The sequence below is a fragment of the Crocuta crocuta genome, unplaced genomic scaffold, assembly GCF_008692635.1.
Source record: "Crocuta crocuta isolate KB4526 unplaced genomic scaffold, BGI_CrCroc_1.0 scaffold213, whole genome shotgun sequence".
NCBI lineage: Eukaryota > Metazoa > Chordata > Mammalia > Carnivora > Hyaenidae > Crocuta > Crocuta crocuta.
Window position 1 is genome coordinate 3147058 of NW_027529442.1, and position 17381 is coordinate 3164438.

Genomic DNA, 17381 nt, shown 5'->3' on the forward strand with positions numbered 1-17381 from the left:
TTTGCCAGTTTGGCTCGGCTACTTTACTGCTCTTCAGTTACGATGGCGTAAGCGGTCATTTAGCTCAGAGAGAAGGGGGTTTTTTCCGTAGCTTTCAGTGTATGACACAGGTTTCGAGTCTCTGTTTCTTTATTTGTTGAGCCTCTTGAAAACTTTGCGATGAACTATTTCGCCTTGCTGCCTGCCCACTCAGGAAACGGAGCGGAAACGGCAAGTTGGCTCCTCCGCGGAGACCTGGCTACAGATCCACTCTCCGCCCCCCCGATGTTATCACAATACAGCTTCACCGGGCTAATTCCTGGCTTGGAGTACATCTAAAGAACGATTTTGCCTTTACTTACGTTTGAAAGGAGGCTTCCAGAAAAAATATGCTTAAAGTCAGCCTGTGTTCCTTTTCAGAAAATCCCTTTTCCCTTCTCTCTCTCTCTTCCTTCCTTCCTTCCTTCCTTCCTTCTCTCTCTCTGTCCACATGGAGATGAGCCTGGGACTGCTCTGGGAGGCCTGGGGTCTCCTTTGAGCTCTATTTTTAAATAGCTGAGGGATTCCGGCTTGTGGATCTTGGGAGACTCAGTTTCCTTAGGTGTAAAATGAGCCGAATTTTCACGTCCCTTGCTGAGGTCATTGTCATTTAACTTTTCTTAAGCTCTTTGCATACTGTCTACAAGTGTAAGATGGCGCTTAATGCAGCGAGAATTTCCAGCAGGTAAAATGAACAGCCTCTGGATTTTGCTTACACAAAATCATCATTTACTCAGATTTAGCCTCATTATCTTAATGGTTCCAACAACTCAAGAGCACTTAAAAGGGTGGCTGGCTACCATGAAATCTTTGAGAGTCTCATTGAGCTTATTTTCTTCAGAAAAAGGAAGTGGAATGGGGTGGGGAGGGGAGCAAGAACACTATTTTAAGGTGTCAGGGGAAGGGGTCTCATTTTAACTTCGATGCCAGCAGGGGTTTGGGTATTTTTTTTTCCCTGCTGTATCCCCAGCACCTAGAACAAGTCCCTCTCAGTACCTGGTGCACAGCAGGCACTCGAAACATATGTGTTAAAAGAGTGGATTTATTTCATCAAAATAAATAAATTCACTCCAACAAATATTTTCTATTTCTTGATTTAACGAAGTATTGATAGACTAAATTCAGTGTGAGCAGTTTATTTGAGCTAGGGTAGCAGGCGGTTAAGTGGGTGGGCTTAAGGGGTCACAGAGACTGAATTTGAGGCTAGCCCTGCCATTACTAGGGATGTGATGTGAGGCAGACTGCTTGGTGCTTCTCAGTGTCTTCCTCCTCATTTGTCAGTTGAGAAGAGTGTTTGATTCTACCCGGGGAAGGCTGCTGAGAGATTCTGCTGAGAAGCACCTGGGCAGCTGGCACACAGTAAGTGCTCAATGAACCTTAGCTGTGAGTGAGTGGGCAGATTTCTCAGTGCTCCTGAAGCCAGCTTGTTTAACGTTTCCAGCGAGCCAAGGATGTCTCTGTATTTATGGCTAATGTTCGTTACAGGTTGCTTCTTAAGCCATATTGCTTCAAGGAAGCTGGGAGCCTTCCCAGCCTCTCTGCATTGTACTTCTTCTCTGCCCTTGCACAACTAATTCCCACGTCCTGTCTCTGTGTTCTTGGTGGTTTACGTTCCGGTTTTTCTGTGGTCAGAATGCCCACATACAAGTCGAATCCCTTGCTAGGTAATTCGTTCCTTGAGGGCAAGTTGCTGGTCTGTTCTTTCCACCCTGCCAGCATTCTGAGGACCCAGGTCCTGAGGTGGTGTTTATTAACTGACTCATTCTGACACTTCCATCCCAGGAAACTTCCCATTGACTTTATTAAGGAGTCACACACATGGGGATTCAGATGGCATCTTGCAAATCCAAAAGTGGGAACATGTGCTCTTCGGGGGAAAAAAAAATCTTCTAGAAGGAAACAGAATTCTAGGTGCAGGTGTCTTTGGATACCATTCAGATTGTCTGCCTGTGTCTCCATACATGTCTAGGACCATATGCATTACATATGTTGTCTATTTTAAAATAAAACACTGCAGTGGTCCAGCTGTTCCAAATTCTGTTTCAAAGAACTTGTGGGTGCTTCCCAAGCAACACCATATAGTCATTCGTGCACTGCCCCAGTCTGTTCTCCCACAGTGCCCAACATTACAAAATAGATGCTCCTCGCAACTCCATTTCCCCCTGTACCAACAATTGGAACTGGCTGATTAAAGAGAAAAGAAAACTCCAAGGCTGCCGTTAGCAAGGGGAAAACAGCCCGAGGCAAAATACAAGAAAGTGACTTCCCGAATTCAGGACACCTTGGGATCGCTTCCTTTGCCAATGTTTGGCTTGTGTCAGGAGAATGAAAATGAATTTGAACACTTAGGGTAAGGAAAACAGAATTAGGAGTCTAAAGTGGCTGCTGAAATCTCCAATGATGTTTGGATTATCTCTTGCTTTGGGAGATGCATACCAATGCTCTTTTTCATGAGTGCGTGGGGGTTTTGTTTGTTTTTTTTTAAAGAAATTCAGGATTGGCTGCATTTTAAAAACGGACTTCAACCTTTGCCTTTTCCAGACCTGGCTGAATGGTTCCTAAGTTTTCCTTGGATTGCAAGGGCTCCAAATGTCCTAAAAATTGGCCGTGTAATTTTATAGGCTCTGTAGGTAGGGCATAATTCAACACATCTTCCAAACAATGCTACTTGTTTTCCTTCTGGGGTTTAGCTGCATAAAGATTTTGAAGTCCTGTATAGCACGGGAATAGAGATGACTGATGACTTCAGACTAATCTTAGGTGAATAAAGTTGACATACGTACCTAAACTACAGTAAGAAACTTAAAGCGTTGGTAATGGTATCCATGACACAGAAGCAGGCTGATGGACTTAAGGCAGGCAAGTGCACTTTCAAGTGGAAACTAATCAAAACTTTACCCCAAGTTTGCTCAGAAACAATGTTGGTTTGGCATTTAAGGAATGTTGGGAAACTACTGGTTCCTAAAGTGATATGATTACGTGGATTTTATACTCTCATTTAATCTACTCCATTAAAATCCAACTGCTGTCACTAACTGGTGACCCTACTAGTTATGTTGTTCTTTAATTGATCATGATGCCTGGGTTTATTTCCTGTTTGATACTGGTTTCCCTTTTCTTCCTTAGAATGGAAAACATGTATTTTTCATGATCTCTTATTTTAATAACAAGCATATGTGTGTGATCTTGTTTCAGACATACCATTTTTTTTTAGATAAGTTTGCAATAATGTCTACCAAATAAATGTCATTTTCTTGGGGGGGAGGGACTAATGCAGCTTTCAAACTTTCATTTTATTGAGATTTTCCTCTTATTCTAACAGCCAAGGGAATGAAGACAAAAGGTCATCTCTCTCTTTTCATTTGGTAATATTACGTTTTGGAACATTTCATATGCTAGGAAAAACGAAAGTCTGTGGTTAAAAACAATTATTGTACTGTTAGTAAATTGTCTGAGGCTCCTTTCTCTAATGAATTGCTTTTATAAAAAGCTAAAGGTAGCTGCTTTATCACTGAAATTTAGAGCACGGTTATAGCTGCTTTATTCCTGATGGATGCTAGAGGCAAGAGAATAGCTAATGTGACTCTAAAGTCATTGTGAACCCCAACTGCAAATTAAAAGGTGACTTTGTATCTCTCTTATATGGAAAATGTGTGCTTGTCATATCTGCTTGACAGTGCCAGAGTGAATGTATGGTCTGGACAATAACGAACAATGACAGTAGTCAACCTCATCAGAAGACATGAAATAAAGAAATGACAATGATTGATGGCAGCTGGCTGTTTACAGATTTTTCTAGAAGAGTTTTTCTTCGCCTGATCAAGTAATGAGGGGATGTTGTACCCTGCCTGAGCTCTGCACTGCAAGTCAAAGATTGGTCTTCCCATGCCTCCTGCCCTTGAGAAACAACTTAATTCCTTCATGGTGCCCTTGACTCAGTCAAGTTAACTTGCATGGCCAAGAGAGCATGGCTTCTCAGAAGCTATGAAGGCCCACAGTGCACTTTGCACAAAAATCTTGAATTTAAAACTACTGTGGCGGTATACCCAGGGGATAAACATGTGATGTTTATTTCCAGTTAGTTTTTTATAATTCTGTATAAGAGAGCTGCTTTGAGTAAAAATAAGAACAGAGATTTTGTCAATGATCTCAAAATGAATAAGTAAATGATCTGTAATTTTCCCTGCTGTAGTTATTACATTTTCAGTGAATTTACAGAGTACTTTATGATGTCTTTATGTTCCCTGTGACATGAACAAAAATAAACTTTCTGTAGTTGGCTAATTAATAATGTATCTTACTGTAAATCATTATATGACGTGAGTGCGCTCAGCTGACTAACGAATAATACATTTAAAATGTGCCTGAAACAGTTAACAGAGACATGAACCTTCATTTAACATGCACTGTGTAGATCCTATTATGGTGTTTGGAAATTTTTCGACCTAATTGTGGGAGTCTATTCTTTTTTAAAAAGTCATTTACTTTTGCAATGAGAAGGAAAGTGATTTACAGTGTGGTTTGGGGTCATGCGAATTAATTTGGCATTGAGTTAATTCTTTGGTATTCCATTCCTTTAACATAGCAACTGCAAGTTGACAATATAAGAAGATACAGCAAAACTCTCAGAGATAAAACTATAGAAAGGAATAAAGGCAAACGACTATTTGGAAATCTACTAGGATAGCAATGCGTTGTTGTGCAAATATATGTAAATCGCTCAGAACAGAATTCATTCAATCATCTATTCATCCATCCTTTCTTTCATTCTTTTTTTTAAAAAAAAAAGTAGAGCAAAATCCTAAATTCCCGCTATATTCACATTCTATGGTAAGCTTTTAAAATGCCTCATCAGACATTCAAAGTAAAGTAAAGTTAAATTAAGTATCTGCTTGGAGTGGTGAAAAAAAAATCTGTCTGCTAGCCAGGGNGATTCCTGCAACGTAGCAACTGCAAGTTGACAATATAAGAAGATACAGCAAAACTCTCAGAGATAAAACTATAGAAAGGAATAAAGGCAAACGACTATTTGGAAATCTACTAGGATAGCAATGCGTTGTTGTGCAAATATATGTAAATCGCTCAGAACAGAATTCATTCAATCATCTATTCATCCATCCTTTCTTTCATTCTTTTTTTTAAAAAAAAAAGTAGAGCAAAATCCTAAATTCCCGCTATATTCACATTCTATGGTAAGCTTTTAAAATGCCTCATCAGACATTCAAAGTAAAGTAAAGTTAAATTAAGTATCTGCTTGGAGTGGTGAAAAAAAAATCTGTCTGCTAGCCAGGGGTACATTTATGCAAAACAAAATAAAAAAGAAAGAAAGGGGTAAAGAAAGCAAATTAAAGAAACGGAAAGAGTTAGAAGAAAGTACTATTATCAAACGGGCAGGAGAAATGATATGACCTATGGTTTCTAAATCAGCATTCAGAATACTCAAGTACATATTTGCCTGCTCTCTTGACTGATTTTTCTATTTCCTTCTAAGGTCAAGTCTTCCCTCAACACATTGGGTGGACAGACAGCTTTTCCCTCTATGAATAAAGGAATGGTGGCTTCTCTTTCATCAGTAACTCAGCGAAGAGAAAGGTTTTTCTGAGTTTTAAAGTTTCTTTTTTCTATCACAGGTGCGTATTAAGAGAAATTAATACAAATACAAGTGACGTCGAAAAAGTTATTGCTATCCTTGTTCTTGGGCGGGTAGCAGAGAGGCTGCTACCAGAGGTCCAAACCCTCTGCGCTATTGTGAGATGGTGAAGCTGAAGCTCTTGTGAATCAACTATACGGACCCGATCATGTCCCTAACTTCTTGTTTGTGTGTGTGTGTGTGGTTGTCCCATGTATTAGAGCTCTCCTTTAAAAAATTAATCCTCTTTTGGGGTCTTACTTAGAGCACACCCTCCCATCAAGTAGAACGGCCTCTTTAGTGTTCATATAATGCATTTACTTTATTAATAGTATTCTGCGCTTTCTTGAAATCTTGGTCAGATAACCTCTTTGGGCCTCCTACCCCACCTTTCTCTCTGTTAAGGTATCCATGGTTACCGGCCCACAGACCCCTCTGACCGTGCTAATCTTGGGAATGGGAGAGGAGAAACAACACATTATCAGAGTGCAAAATGATCTGTTTTCAGGCATTAAGCAGTCAGGTAGCTGTAAATTCCATGAAGCAAAGGCATTATTTGCCATTTTGTTGTGATGCTAATTCATATTCTTGGAACGAAAACAATTAGGAGATGCTAACGGTTGGCTTTACTCAGAGGATCATTTGATGCCAATATGAAAGCCAAGGAGAGGAGGCAATTATGCACACATCACATGCATCCTAGTTTCGGTATGGAAGCTTACAGTTCAAATCTAAGGTCAGGAAAATAACATGAAAAGTTTTACTACAAAGTTTAGACATGAGGGAGATTTAAGAGGATGGGGAGGAAGCACATTGCAGGTGTCAGATAATCTAGTCTGATTATCTGAGCTGTGCTAGCTATAGGGGAACACTTACCCTTCAGTCCAGCTAGAAGTTAGCAGGGTAAGAAGGAACAAACCAGAATAACATAAAGACTAGCAACAAGGCTCAGGAAAGCAGACAGGAGTTCTAACCTAGCAGCTAAAGTTCTCGGGTTTGAGCAAAGATTGAACAAGAAAACGTAAATGATACAAAATAAAACAAAAACCAAAATCAACCCTCCCTCCAAAACCAACAGTTCCCGACACCCAGCTGACTGTCGAAGGCTGTTCGGGTGACAGCAAAAATAGAACGGTTCTCAAAAACATCCAACTTGGGGGATGTATGATGTGATTAACAGTTATTAGTTTGAGCAACAGACATTAAAAGGAGACCCATTTCAAGGGATATATCAAGTAATCATTGACCCAAGAGCAAAGCTTAAACCTCCCCCACTCCAACCCCACATGAGAATGGAGGGACTGATTGTTAGTGCTCCTCTAACACAGATTGGACGGGAATCAGATCTCTCAGTGAGGGGCCACTTGGCGTAATAAATGGTGGCAACCCTCAACGACAGATTCGGACATAGTTTCCAAGGTGAGCGACACTGGCCTTCAAAACTGGAACATTGCAAATATTGGTTTAAAACCATTGGGTAACTAGCCACTGACTTAATTTTTTCACGGTGTAACCAAAATGAAAGGGGGGAAATTAAATCAATGACGACACACACCAAAAAAACCACAAAAGAACAAAAAAAGGTTTAAAGTTTGGTGGAACCCTCCCCAGATCAATGTAGAGTCACATACAAACGAATGAATAGCAGGATCTATTTTTTTTTTCTTTTGGTTTTTACAATTCCATGGAAATACTCCACTCTTTCTTAGATGTGTCTTTTCATTTTGATATGGCAAAAAAATAAAAACTGTACCCAGAAGTCTGTCAAACTGAATTTAGAAAGACCCAAATAAACTCATGATTACTCCCAAGCTTCCCAAACTATAAGATGATCCATTCTCAAATAACCCTTGAGCAGACAGCGACAGGGCAAGACTGGAGTGTTTATTTTTCTCTACCCAAAAACACCTCTCCCATTTGTCTCTAGCTTCCCTTTGCCAGTAATACTAATAAAGTGATTACAGAGTTCACTCACTCAAATGCTGTTCCTAAAAATTATTCACTTGCAAGAGTGGCAAATACTTTGAACAGATACTGGATTTGATGAACTGTGTACAGAATTAGGTATTTAGCAATGACCCTTACCTTTTGGGAGTCAAGGAAACCTTTTTTTAAAATGCAATACTTGATTGATTTTGCTCATGGGGTTCCAGAACAGGTACCTGAATGTTTGCAATGTGACAATGTAGACAATATAGAGCCAAATATCCAGTGAAGGATCAACGTTTGCTAGTTAGTACAATGCTGTGATTGTTTTTCGTTTTTCTAGAGCCTGGCTCTGTAGTTCCAGATGACCCACCTCTCCCAGTTTGCCCAAGTCCAAGGAGTTTCTGGGATACAGAACTTTCAGTGCTAAAACCAGGGAAGACATGGGCAAATCTGGATAAGGTGGTAACCCTAGGTGTGAATCAACCATGTAAGTATGGCCACTACCCATAGATAAAGCCTGATCTGTTTCATGGTGATGGTTTGAATTTAACAAACTCAATGCAGCTATAAAGTAATTATGACACGATCCCCATTTTGTGGCAGATTCCACCTATAATTATGATAGAATCTCCAACCCCCAGCCAGTTTTTTATTGTTATGCATAGCTACTCAGTGGCACTATAGAATGTAAAGTTCCTTGTTCCTTTAAAAAAAAAAAAAAAAAAAATCTTTATCATGGGTTTTCTATATCCCTAAGTATAAATGATCAAATGTGATGCAAAAGGCTGGGTTGGTTCAAATCTTGACTGGATTCCTTTGCTAAATTATGGGAAAAGAAGCCTCACTTGCTGGTACTCTGGCTGCAGTTTTTAGTAAGTGCCTAAACTAGCAATAGAATCTGGAAGGGTGTTGAGCTTCTGTTTTAGGAGTAGTAAAGGAACTATGAGATTCTTGGGTTCAATATTATTGGACTGAAGCTCTGGGTAAGGACTATCATTCGTTACAGGTTCATGGCACACAGTTGTGTAGATTGGGCACTGCACAACTCAACAGGCACCATTCATATTACTGTCTGTGTGCAAAGTGACTAATGAAGTGCACAATCTGCATGGATGAACATGGTAGCTTTGTACTTATAGAACCTGGAGGTATAGGAGGTTCTCACACTCTTTGGAGAACCCCTGATCCTGAGCAGTGATTAAGAAGACACCAGAGAAGGTGTCTACCACAAGGTACTGACAAATTCTGGAGGCATGAATTACCTTCTCACTTATCTCTCAGTCTACCTCCCATGCTCTCTGGGGATGATATTACCTATTACCTCCCATGCTTCCCTAGGGATGATATTACCCATATTCTAACCTTTAGAATTTTGCTTCGGATTCTCCATTGAACACAAGACCCCCTATGTCAACTAGGGCAGTGATATATCTTCCTGCTGTGCCTAATGACTAGTATTCTAATTTCCTTGTGAAATGAATCTTATCCACGGAGGAAAATCTAATCAAGAGCCCCTGTGTATTTCCAGTATTTCCATGAGGGAGACATCCTCTTCATCAGTCTCCATCAGTGGTCTTCTTCTTCTTCTTCTTCTTCTTTGTTTTTAAATCAGTACCTGGTTTCCATTTAATTTTACTCCTGAGTTCCTTCCTCTTTCCTACATTGGTGAGAAAAAAGTGAGGCTAATCACAAAGGAAGCAGTGATTTCTTGACCTGGGCAGATGGCAGAACAGAAACACTGAAGGGCGGGTGAAATGACTTCAGAAGAAATTGAGATTCTTTGGAAATAAAACCAGTATTTTTCAAATACCACGAGGTACACGTTCTATGAAGTTGATTTGTGTGGTGATTACAATTAGGAATTTGCTCCTCTGATGTGCACCTAATTCCATTTCAGAGAAGCATGATAGGATGTGTTGGTTCTAAATTTATTAAAATGGAGCCTGTCAGACAGGGTGAAAGGAAGGATTCCATCACAGACTGTTTTCTGAAACAAAGTACATAAATATTGGGTATGCTTCATCTCAACTCCTGACTAAACCATAGAAAAAGATGTTGCCTTCTCTCTTTATTGCTCTCAGATAAACCTAAGTGTCACAAATGGTAGAGAAAATAGGGAGAGAGTGGGGAAGATGGTGGTGGTTATGGTCAGGAGGGTTGTCCCTTACCCCAAAGCCCTTCCTCAACCTCCTCCTCCTTCTTTCGGGATTTTCTGCATGGAAACCCATAGTGATTGTGTGATTATCCACAATGTTCCACGGGTAACACATCTTTCTTTAAGAAACCATTGGTACTGGACAGGAATTCCTGGGAGCACCTGATACATAGTGTTTCTCATTTAAAAAGAGTTGGTTTTTTTTTCCCCTCATAAGCAAGGGTGTTACAAGAACACAGAAATAGACATGGCAGTGGAATCCATTAGGAAAGAAAATTCACCTCTCTGTAGTTGTGTAGCTGTAAAAGACTTCAAATCACATGCATAATTTGCTTAAGAGTGACAGGGGAGAGACTATGTAGAACCATTGCATTGAAGGTCAAGTTTCTGCTGTGGGCTTTTGCATTGCTTTCCTACCTGCTGGGAAGGTATTTTTGAGCTGACATCCTATCATTTGGGCTTAAGTTCAGATCATCTCTCTCCACTGAGTCACCACTGCATTATATTCTTCGTAGTTTTCAACATCTACCACTATCTTATTTACTTTTTGATTTGGGTGCTGGCTAGACTCCTTCACTGGGACAGAGGTATCCTGAGAGCAGGGACCTCATCTGCCTTCCTCAGTTGTATATCTCATGACCTAGATGGTTGTCTCTGTGAACCTGACTGAGTAGGTTTCTTGCTAAAGTAAGGAATCATCATGCTGATTGCTAAACATGACTTGTACCTGAGTGATCCCCGAATGACTTGATATTCAGGGCAAGGCAGAAGTCTCTATTTCCAGTTGACGTTGTAACTAAAATGAATGACTTTATTTGGTGCTTTATGTTTCCAGTGTTTCCATTTCCGTTGTTTTAATAAATGTCTCCAAGTGCATGTTGGATTTCACCTTGCCTCATGTATCAGAAGTGTTGGGAGAGGGAAGCAAAAAATACTCTCCTAGGTATCAAAAAGTCACGGCAAAGGGGCAAGACATTAAAAGGGATACAGAGGTAAAAGGGAAAGGAACTAGAAAATGAACCAGGGCCATTTAATGAGACAGCTTCATTTTTGGGTCCTGGTATATTTGCTCAGAATGGGGTTTTAGGTACCATTTTTTTTGTTTTGTTTTTTCCACTGCATGTGATAATGTCATCATTTATTTTTAAATGGTTCTAAGTTGCAGATTTAAATTTACTTCAAATCAAGCCCTATTTTAAAATTACTTTTAATAGGAAGAAATGAGTCAAGGACATACATACATAACCTACTATATTTGAAGGACTCGAACAAATACAAGCCTGGCTGTGAATTCCGAACACTCCCCAAAACAAAGAGATAAAAATACACCTAAAATATATTTTCCTGTTTAGGCCTTGGGGGGGGAATGTCAAGTATTGCACTTTAAAATTACTTTCATCTACATTTTAGTTCCAACTTTTTCCCCCTGAATTAATCTTTTTTTATTCCCAGCAAACATGATTTTATGAATCCTTAACATAAAAGCAACTAGATTTTCTAATTCAACTTCGGAAAATTTGCTTTCCTCTACAGAGCTATTTTTAACGAATGGCATATTTACTTACAAAATTGGGAGATGGGGGCATCCAGCTGAGGCACGTTCCCTCCCTTAGCGTTGAGTTTCTGGACTTGGGTCGGGGGCACCGGCTTATGTGACTGCCCAGTGGCCCGATACATGGCTTGGACCCACAAGATGCGATCTTGCTCATCATCACTTGCAAATATCACGGTGTCTCCTTCTTTGACTGCATTAAAGAAGGCTCGGCCACCCTCTAAACCTGAAATAAAAGGGAATAATTACACTACTAAGCTGAGCCACCATGTTCTCGGCAGAAGGGAGCCCGAGAAAGGCCATTTCTGCTGCTTTTCCGCAGGCCAGAGAAGGGAGGAGCAGTTTATCTAACCCTAAGATGGGAAGTCTGACATCTACGTGGCCACAGAGTGAAGTCACAATGTTAAGGAGACATTCTGAGACCGGCTCTTGTTTCTGTCTTTGTCTTCCTGGGGACAGAAGTGTCAGGCAGGCTACCTACTGGTTGGGTTAGATATCTGCCTATAAACATAACATTATTTTTCTCATCTTTGAAAACAAACAAACCACCACTGCCAACAACAAGAAAACAACCGTCTCTTGACCCCACCTCTCCCTTCGGCTTCTGTCCTACTGTTCTCTTCATAATATAAGGGGGAGTCTCTCCCGCGGGTTCTTAAATCTTAGCACACATGAGAATCCTGCGGGCATCTGGTTAGAAAGCAGCTTCTGATTTGGTAGGTCTGGGGCAGGAGCCTGAGATCCTGTATTCCTAACAAGCTCCCAGAGGATGGATGGTGTTGATCTGAGGACCACATTGTCAGTAACGAGTGTCTTTTCTCCTCCCGTTCTGCTTTGCAGCTTCTCCAAGAAGGCTGCGGCCCCATGGAAACTTGTCAAGGTCACCAATGACTTCCACATCACTGAATCCTAAGATCAGTTCAGAGCCAACATTTTATTTGACCCATGGACCTATCAGCCACACCTGACACTCTATTCTCCTTGAAACATTTTCTCCACCCTCCCCGACTGCTGCTTGTCAGTCTTGTTCACTGGCTTCTCCTCCTCCTCCTCCTGAATGTTGAAGGTGTAGCATCCTGGCCCTGTGTCCTTGGACCTCTTCTCCTCTTTCCCAATGATGCTTTCCAGTCTACCCACCATGAATATGCTCATGGTCCCTACATTTCTGTCTTTACCCTGGACCTCTCCTGTGAACTGCAGACCTGAACACCTAATGGTTTTCTTGACTTCTTCACATAGATATCTGATAGACACCCTGCGCTTATCACAGACAACAGTGAACTCTTGGTCTTTCTCCCAAACTCCTCTCCATCTGAGTAAAGCTGAGCTCGCCGCTCTAGCTGTTCAAGCCCTCAACCTTGGGATCCTTTTTGACTCCTCACTTTCTCTCACTACCCACTTCCCATGGAATTCCGCTGGCTCTACCTTCAGAACATTATACCAAAATTTGACCCCTTCCTCCACCTCCAATGCCTCCACTCTGGGTCTAGTCCTGCTTATCTCTCACCTGGGCTATTTTAATAGCTTCTCACCTTATCTATTCTGCCTCATCCTCACTCCCTATAGTTGATTCTCAATGGCACTCAGAGTCATCAGTTTAGCGAGAGTCAAATCACGTCACTCCTCTGCTCAAAGCCAGCCAGTTGCTCCTCAATTTGCTCAGAGGAAAAGTCTAGGTTCTGACAAGGTTCACAAGGCCCCATGAATTGACCCACCACTACTTCTACCCTTGTCTCCTCCTTAATGCATACATGCACATTCTTCCCGGGAGCCATACCTCATCTCTAGCTGTTCCTGGAACACTCAGGTATGTTCTCACCTCGAGACTTTTGCACTTGCTCTTTCCTGTGCCTAGAACATGCCTCCTCCAGATATCTGCATGATTCACATCATCACCTCCTTCATATCTTTGCTCAAACATCACATTCTTGTTGAGTCTCTCCTTGACCTTCACCCCTCAGTCACTGTCTCTCTTATCCTGCTTATTGCCTTCCAGCAAGCTATAAAACTTACTCAACTTCATAAGGACAGGGAGGTTTTGTCTGTTTGGTTCTCTGCTCTATCCCTAGTACCTGGAACAGCACATGGGATGTAGTAGGTATCTAGCAAATACTTGTTGAATGAATGAATGCTCTATAGACCCATCTTTTTCCACAGGCTCTTCTCAAGGTTAACATTCAGAGAGAGGTAGGTGAAAGCCTCTTTGGGCTCAGACCAAATCTACATCGGCCTATCAACAAATTTCAAAAGACTGTATTTTAGGGTACTTGCTGGCTGGAAATACAGCTTCCTATTTTCATCATCCTCCCAGCTGCTGGTTTAGTACTGAGAGGGAATGAGTAGGGGCAGATAGCATCCCAAAATTTCCAACAAGGCCCAGTCACTAGCCTGTTTGACATTTGCCATTGGAAAAGGTCTCTGGTGACATTAAGACTTCTCCATCGTGCTGATAACACGAATTCAGGTATCTATTCCGTGTGTGCCAGGAGTTCTGCACTTGGAATTTCCAGGGTCTCTAGAACAAGAAACAGCCACTTCTTTATATGGAGAGTCTAGTGCTGTAGCATTTTTAACAAAAGCTTGTTAGTAGTTATGATTATGAGAGAGTATTTTGCCTAATCCCTTATGGAGAGCTTTTAAATGTGTGATTTGGATAGGATGGTATACAGTTAGCAAGCTGGGAAAACCTGATGAAATGAATGGATGGCATGATAAGAAGGAAAATCTGGAAGGGAAAGGAAGAAGAGCTTTGAGGGATGCCTTAAGCCCTGAAAAGTGAACACTAAGGAGCTGAAAGAAAGAGTGAGTCAACAGACCTTCGGCAGCCTAGCCTCATGGTAACTTTTGGGACAAGCTACTTTGATACTGTCAGTGAACGCCAGGCGAGATGTCACCGGAGTGTACTTCCCCTGCCCCACCCCTCACCCTCTTGGGTGTGGGGATGCTGTGTTCCCGGAGCTACTGTCAGAACATCAGTTCATGGGGCTGCTTTGGAAAGTGGAGAGGCAGAGGCAGAAAGATATAAGAAGTTTTCAGATGTTTGTTTAATCCTCTCGATGGCCCTATGAAGGAAGCCCTATTATACCCATTTTATAAATGAGAAAACAGTCACCGAGAAAGCAGTAACTAGCCCAAAAACACAAAATTGGGCTCTGAGCATCCGCGCTGGGCTTCTCACCCCACCGTCTGGCTCCAGAGCTAACAATCGTAACCCTCAGGCTATACTGTTGCCAAGCTGAATAGTGTGGCCCGATGCACAGTAAAAGCTCTCAGAGAATTAGTAATAACAGAATGAAGCCTAATTGTGGACACAGCAGAGCACAAGGAGAAATCTCTAGAGCAGTCGAAGCCGTGGCAATGACAGCAGCGGAGAGCAGCAGAGCTTTTCCAGAAAGCACGGGGGGCCAAGAGCACACCAATGATAGGAAGGAGGGAGCAGAGCAGCCCAGCTGAGAGGAAACCTAGGGAGGAGACAGCAAAATGAACATCGACCCTTGCTCTGAGGCAGCAAAGTTTTAGATCAGGCAGCAATTCTTGGGGACGGAATCTGTAGAACATGATGTGTGACAGTGCATGGGCACTTCAAGGAGAACGTGGAGCACAGCCCCACAGGTATGGACCTGTCAAGAAGAAGAAAACATGTCTGGGAAAGGACAGAGGCAGCCCAGGCAGAGAATGGTAGCCAGCTCCCTGCAGGGTGGAGGGGAGGGGGGGGCTGCTGTCCAACAAACTGCTTGGATGGACATAGTCTATTTACTTATTAAAAGTTTATTGATTCATTTTTGAGAAGGAGAGAGAGGCAGAGAGAGAGGGAGAGAGAGAATCTCAAGCAGGCTCTGCTGTCAGCACAGAGCCCGATGCGGGGCTCGAACTCACAAACGGAGAGATCATGACCTGGGCCAAAACCAAGAGTCAGGAGCTGAACTGACTGAGCCACTCAGGAGCCCCGACATAGTCTCTTTGTAATGACAAAGCTGTCTAAGGCTTAACACGCTTGTTTAAATTGTGCCGTTGAATTCTTCGGAACGTCCGTTTGTTTAGACTTAATTACTTAATCTTATAGAACTTGAGAGCTCACTGTATAGTCTCCAAACCATACATACCCAGGGAGAGTTGAAGCGAAGCATTTTTCATTTCTAGGTTATGATGAGTAGCCTGTATGTAAAATTCACACGCAATTATTTACAAATTCACCAAAATGAATGTTTCAAAGATGCTAAACAGGTAGAGTTGACGGGGCACACAGGAGTGTGTCCAGGTGCCCGTGCAGATCGGAGGCTGGTGCAAAGGCAAGCGCACGCACCCCTACAGTGCTCTCTGTACCGTAACAACCTCCACCTGTTGGCTCGGCTCACACCCGCATAAAGCCAAGAGCAGGAGAAAGGGGAGACTCAGAAGTCCTTCTCCATTTGCACACCCATGTGTCAGGGGGCAGTTGAGGGGATTTTCAAACCTGTGAGGACAGTGGCTAAATTGTGCAGGACTTCCATCTCCAACTGGCAAGCGTGACCCTATGTAGGAATCCTTCTAGAGTGCTTATTTAGCTATGAGGATTCCGCCCTCCGGCCCTCTGGATCATAGGTTAGGAGTGGGGCCCAGGAACTTCCACTTTTAACAAGCACTGTTTAAGGAGTTCTGAGTAAGGGCCACCTGGGTGGCTCAGTTGGTTAAGCGTCCAACTTCAGCTCAGGTAATGATCTCACGGTTTGTGGGTTCGAGCCCCGCATTGGGCTCTGTGCTGACACCTAGCTCAGAGCCTGGAGCCTGCTTCGGATTCTGTGTCTCCCTCTCTCTCTGACCCTCCCCTGCTCATGAAATAAAAAAAAAAAGAAAGAAAAGAAAAAGTTCTGAGTTAGATTCTTGTGACAAGTGGGAGCTTGAAATCTCCATTTGCAATCAAACGTCACTTTGGAAATAAATAGGGATTTGCCCATGGAAGAGCAGAAGAAGTGGATTATTATTTTCAAGAATGTAATCCATTTACCTTCCATTTACATCTTTGGTAAAGGAATTTATAAATTCCATCCCATGGGATCGATGTGGAAAAAAGGAAAGAGGCTTTTAGACTATGTGTGCATGGCTAACTTTTACGTGTGTACAGAACAGCTTTCTCTCCACTCCCGCCCTCCCTACTGAAGGAAGAGAATCCTGCTTTCCTCTGCTAAAATAACAGTTCTAGCTCTGCTCTAGCGGTATGCATCACTGCGTTTTCCTGCAAGCGCCAAAGAATGAGGTGGGCTAGACCCTGAATTCCAGTTCCTTCCCTCTCTTTCCCAAATGGGAAAGGCGATCCTGGTCCCGTCTCCTTGGTGGGATTGTGTAAGGTCCAAACGCAATCGTGTGGGAGAAAGGAGCAGAGAACTGGCGTAGAAGGAATTACTGTCAGAAGATGCTATTGTATTTCCTTCTCGTGTGGGGCTCTTTCGCCTCCCACTTGAAAATGCAGGTCTTTGGAAAGTTGGAGTCTATTTTTCTAAAGGGAATTGGATGGTTTGACAAGAATGCGGACTATCACGGAAACCCAGGAAGCTGGTTTCTTAATGCAGGAGCCGCATCCTTTCAATGAGATGTTGTAGCAAATGGTTTCAGACTCGTAGTCATGATTCCTTAGGACGGCTTTCCAGGCAGAGCCTCTAACATTCACCGGCCTTACGTGGTCAGCTCTGCATCAGGCTCCTGTAGGGAAGCAGGCTACCCAGGCGGGAGGTGGGGGTTGGTCCGAACGACTCAGAGCTGGGACCCGGAAGGTGCTAATCTTCCGAAGAGGGGCTGGGCCTTTCCCCCCAGCCACACCTTTTCAGGTTAACATCCCATCTTTTCTCAAACTCTGTTTTTCTTTTATGTGTATTTTGTTGCATGTGGAAGAGCAATATGGGAGTAGAAAAAAAGGTTTTGGGCCAAATAAAGCAGTATGGTTGGAAATGCTTCCCTTGTGCAGATTTGGCATAAAAATAAACTTCTCTGGGAGAGGGCTGTTGGTGCTTGTTGTTCATTAATATGCTGAAATGATTTCGCACCCCCCCCCCATTTTGAAGGTTCTTTGAGGCTGATTTTTATTCATTTTTTTTTCCCCAGGGAAGAAGATGAAATGGGTGGCG

General features: G+C 42.4%; 1 protein-coding gene across 1 annotated transcript in view; it reads right to left on the reverse strand.

The window, feature by feature from the left end:
• CADPS (calcium dependent secretion activator) overlaps positions 1-17381 on the reverse strand; it is a 461448-nt gene that overhangs the window by 136281 nt on the left and 307786 nt on the right. Inside the window, exon 11 of the mRNA XM_077760230.1 lies at positions 11297-11509. Coding sequence (XP_077616356.1) covers positions 11297-11509 — 213 coding nt within the window. The remainder of the gene's footprint in view (positions 1-11296; positions 11510-17381) is intronic.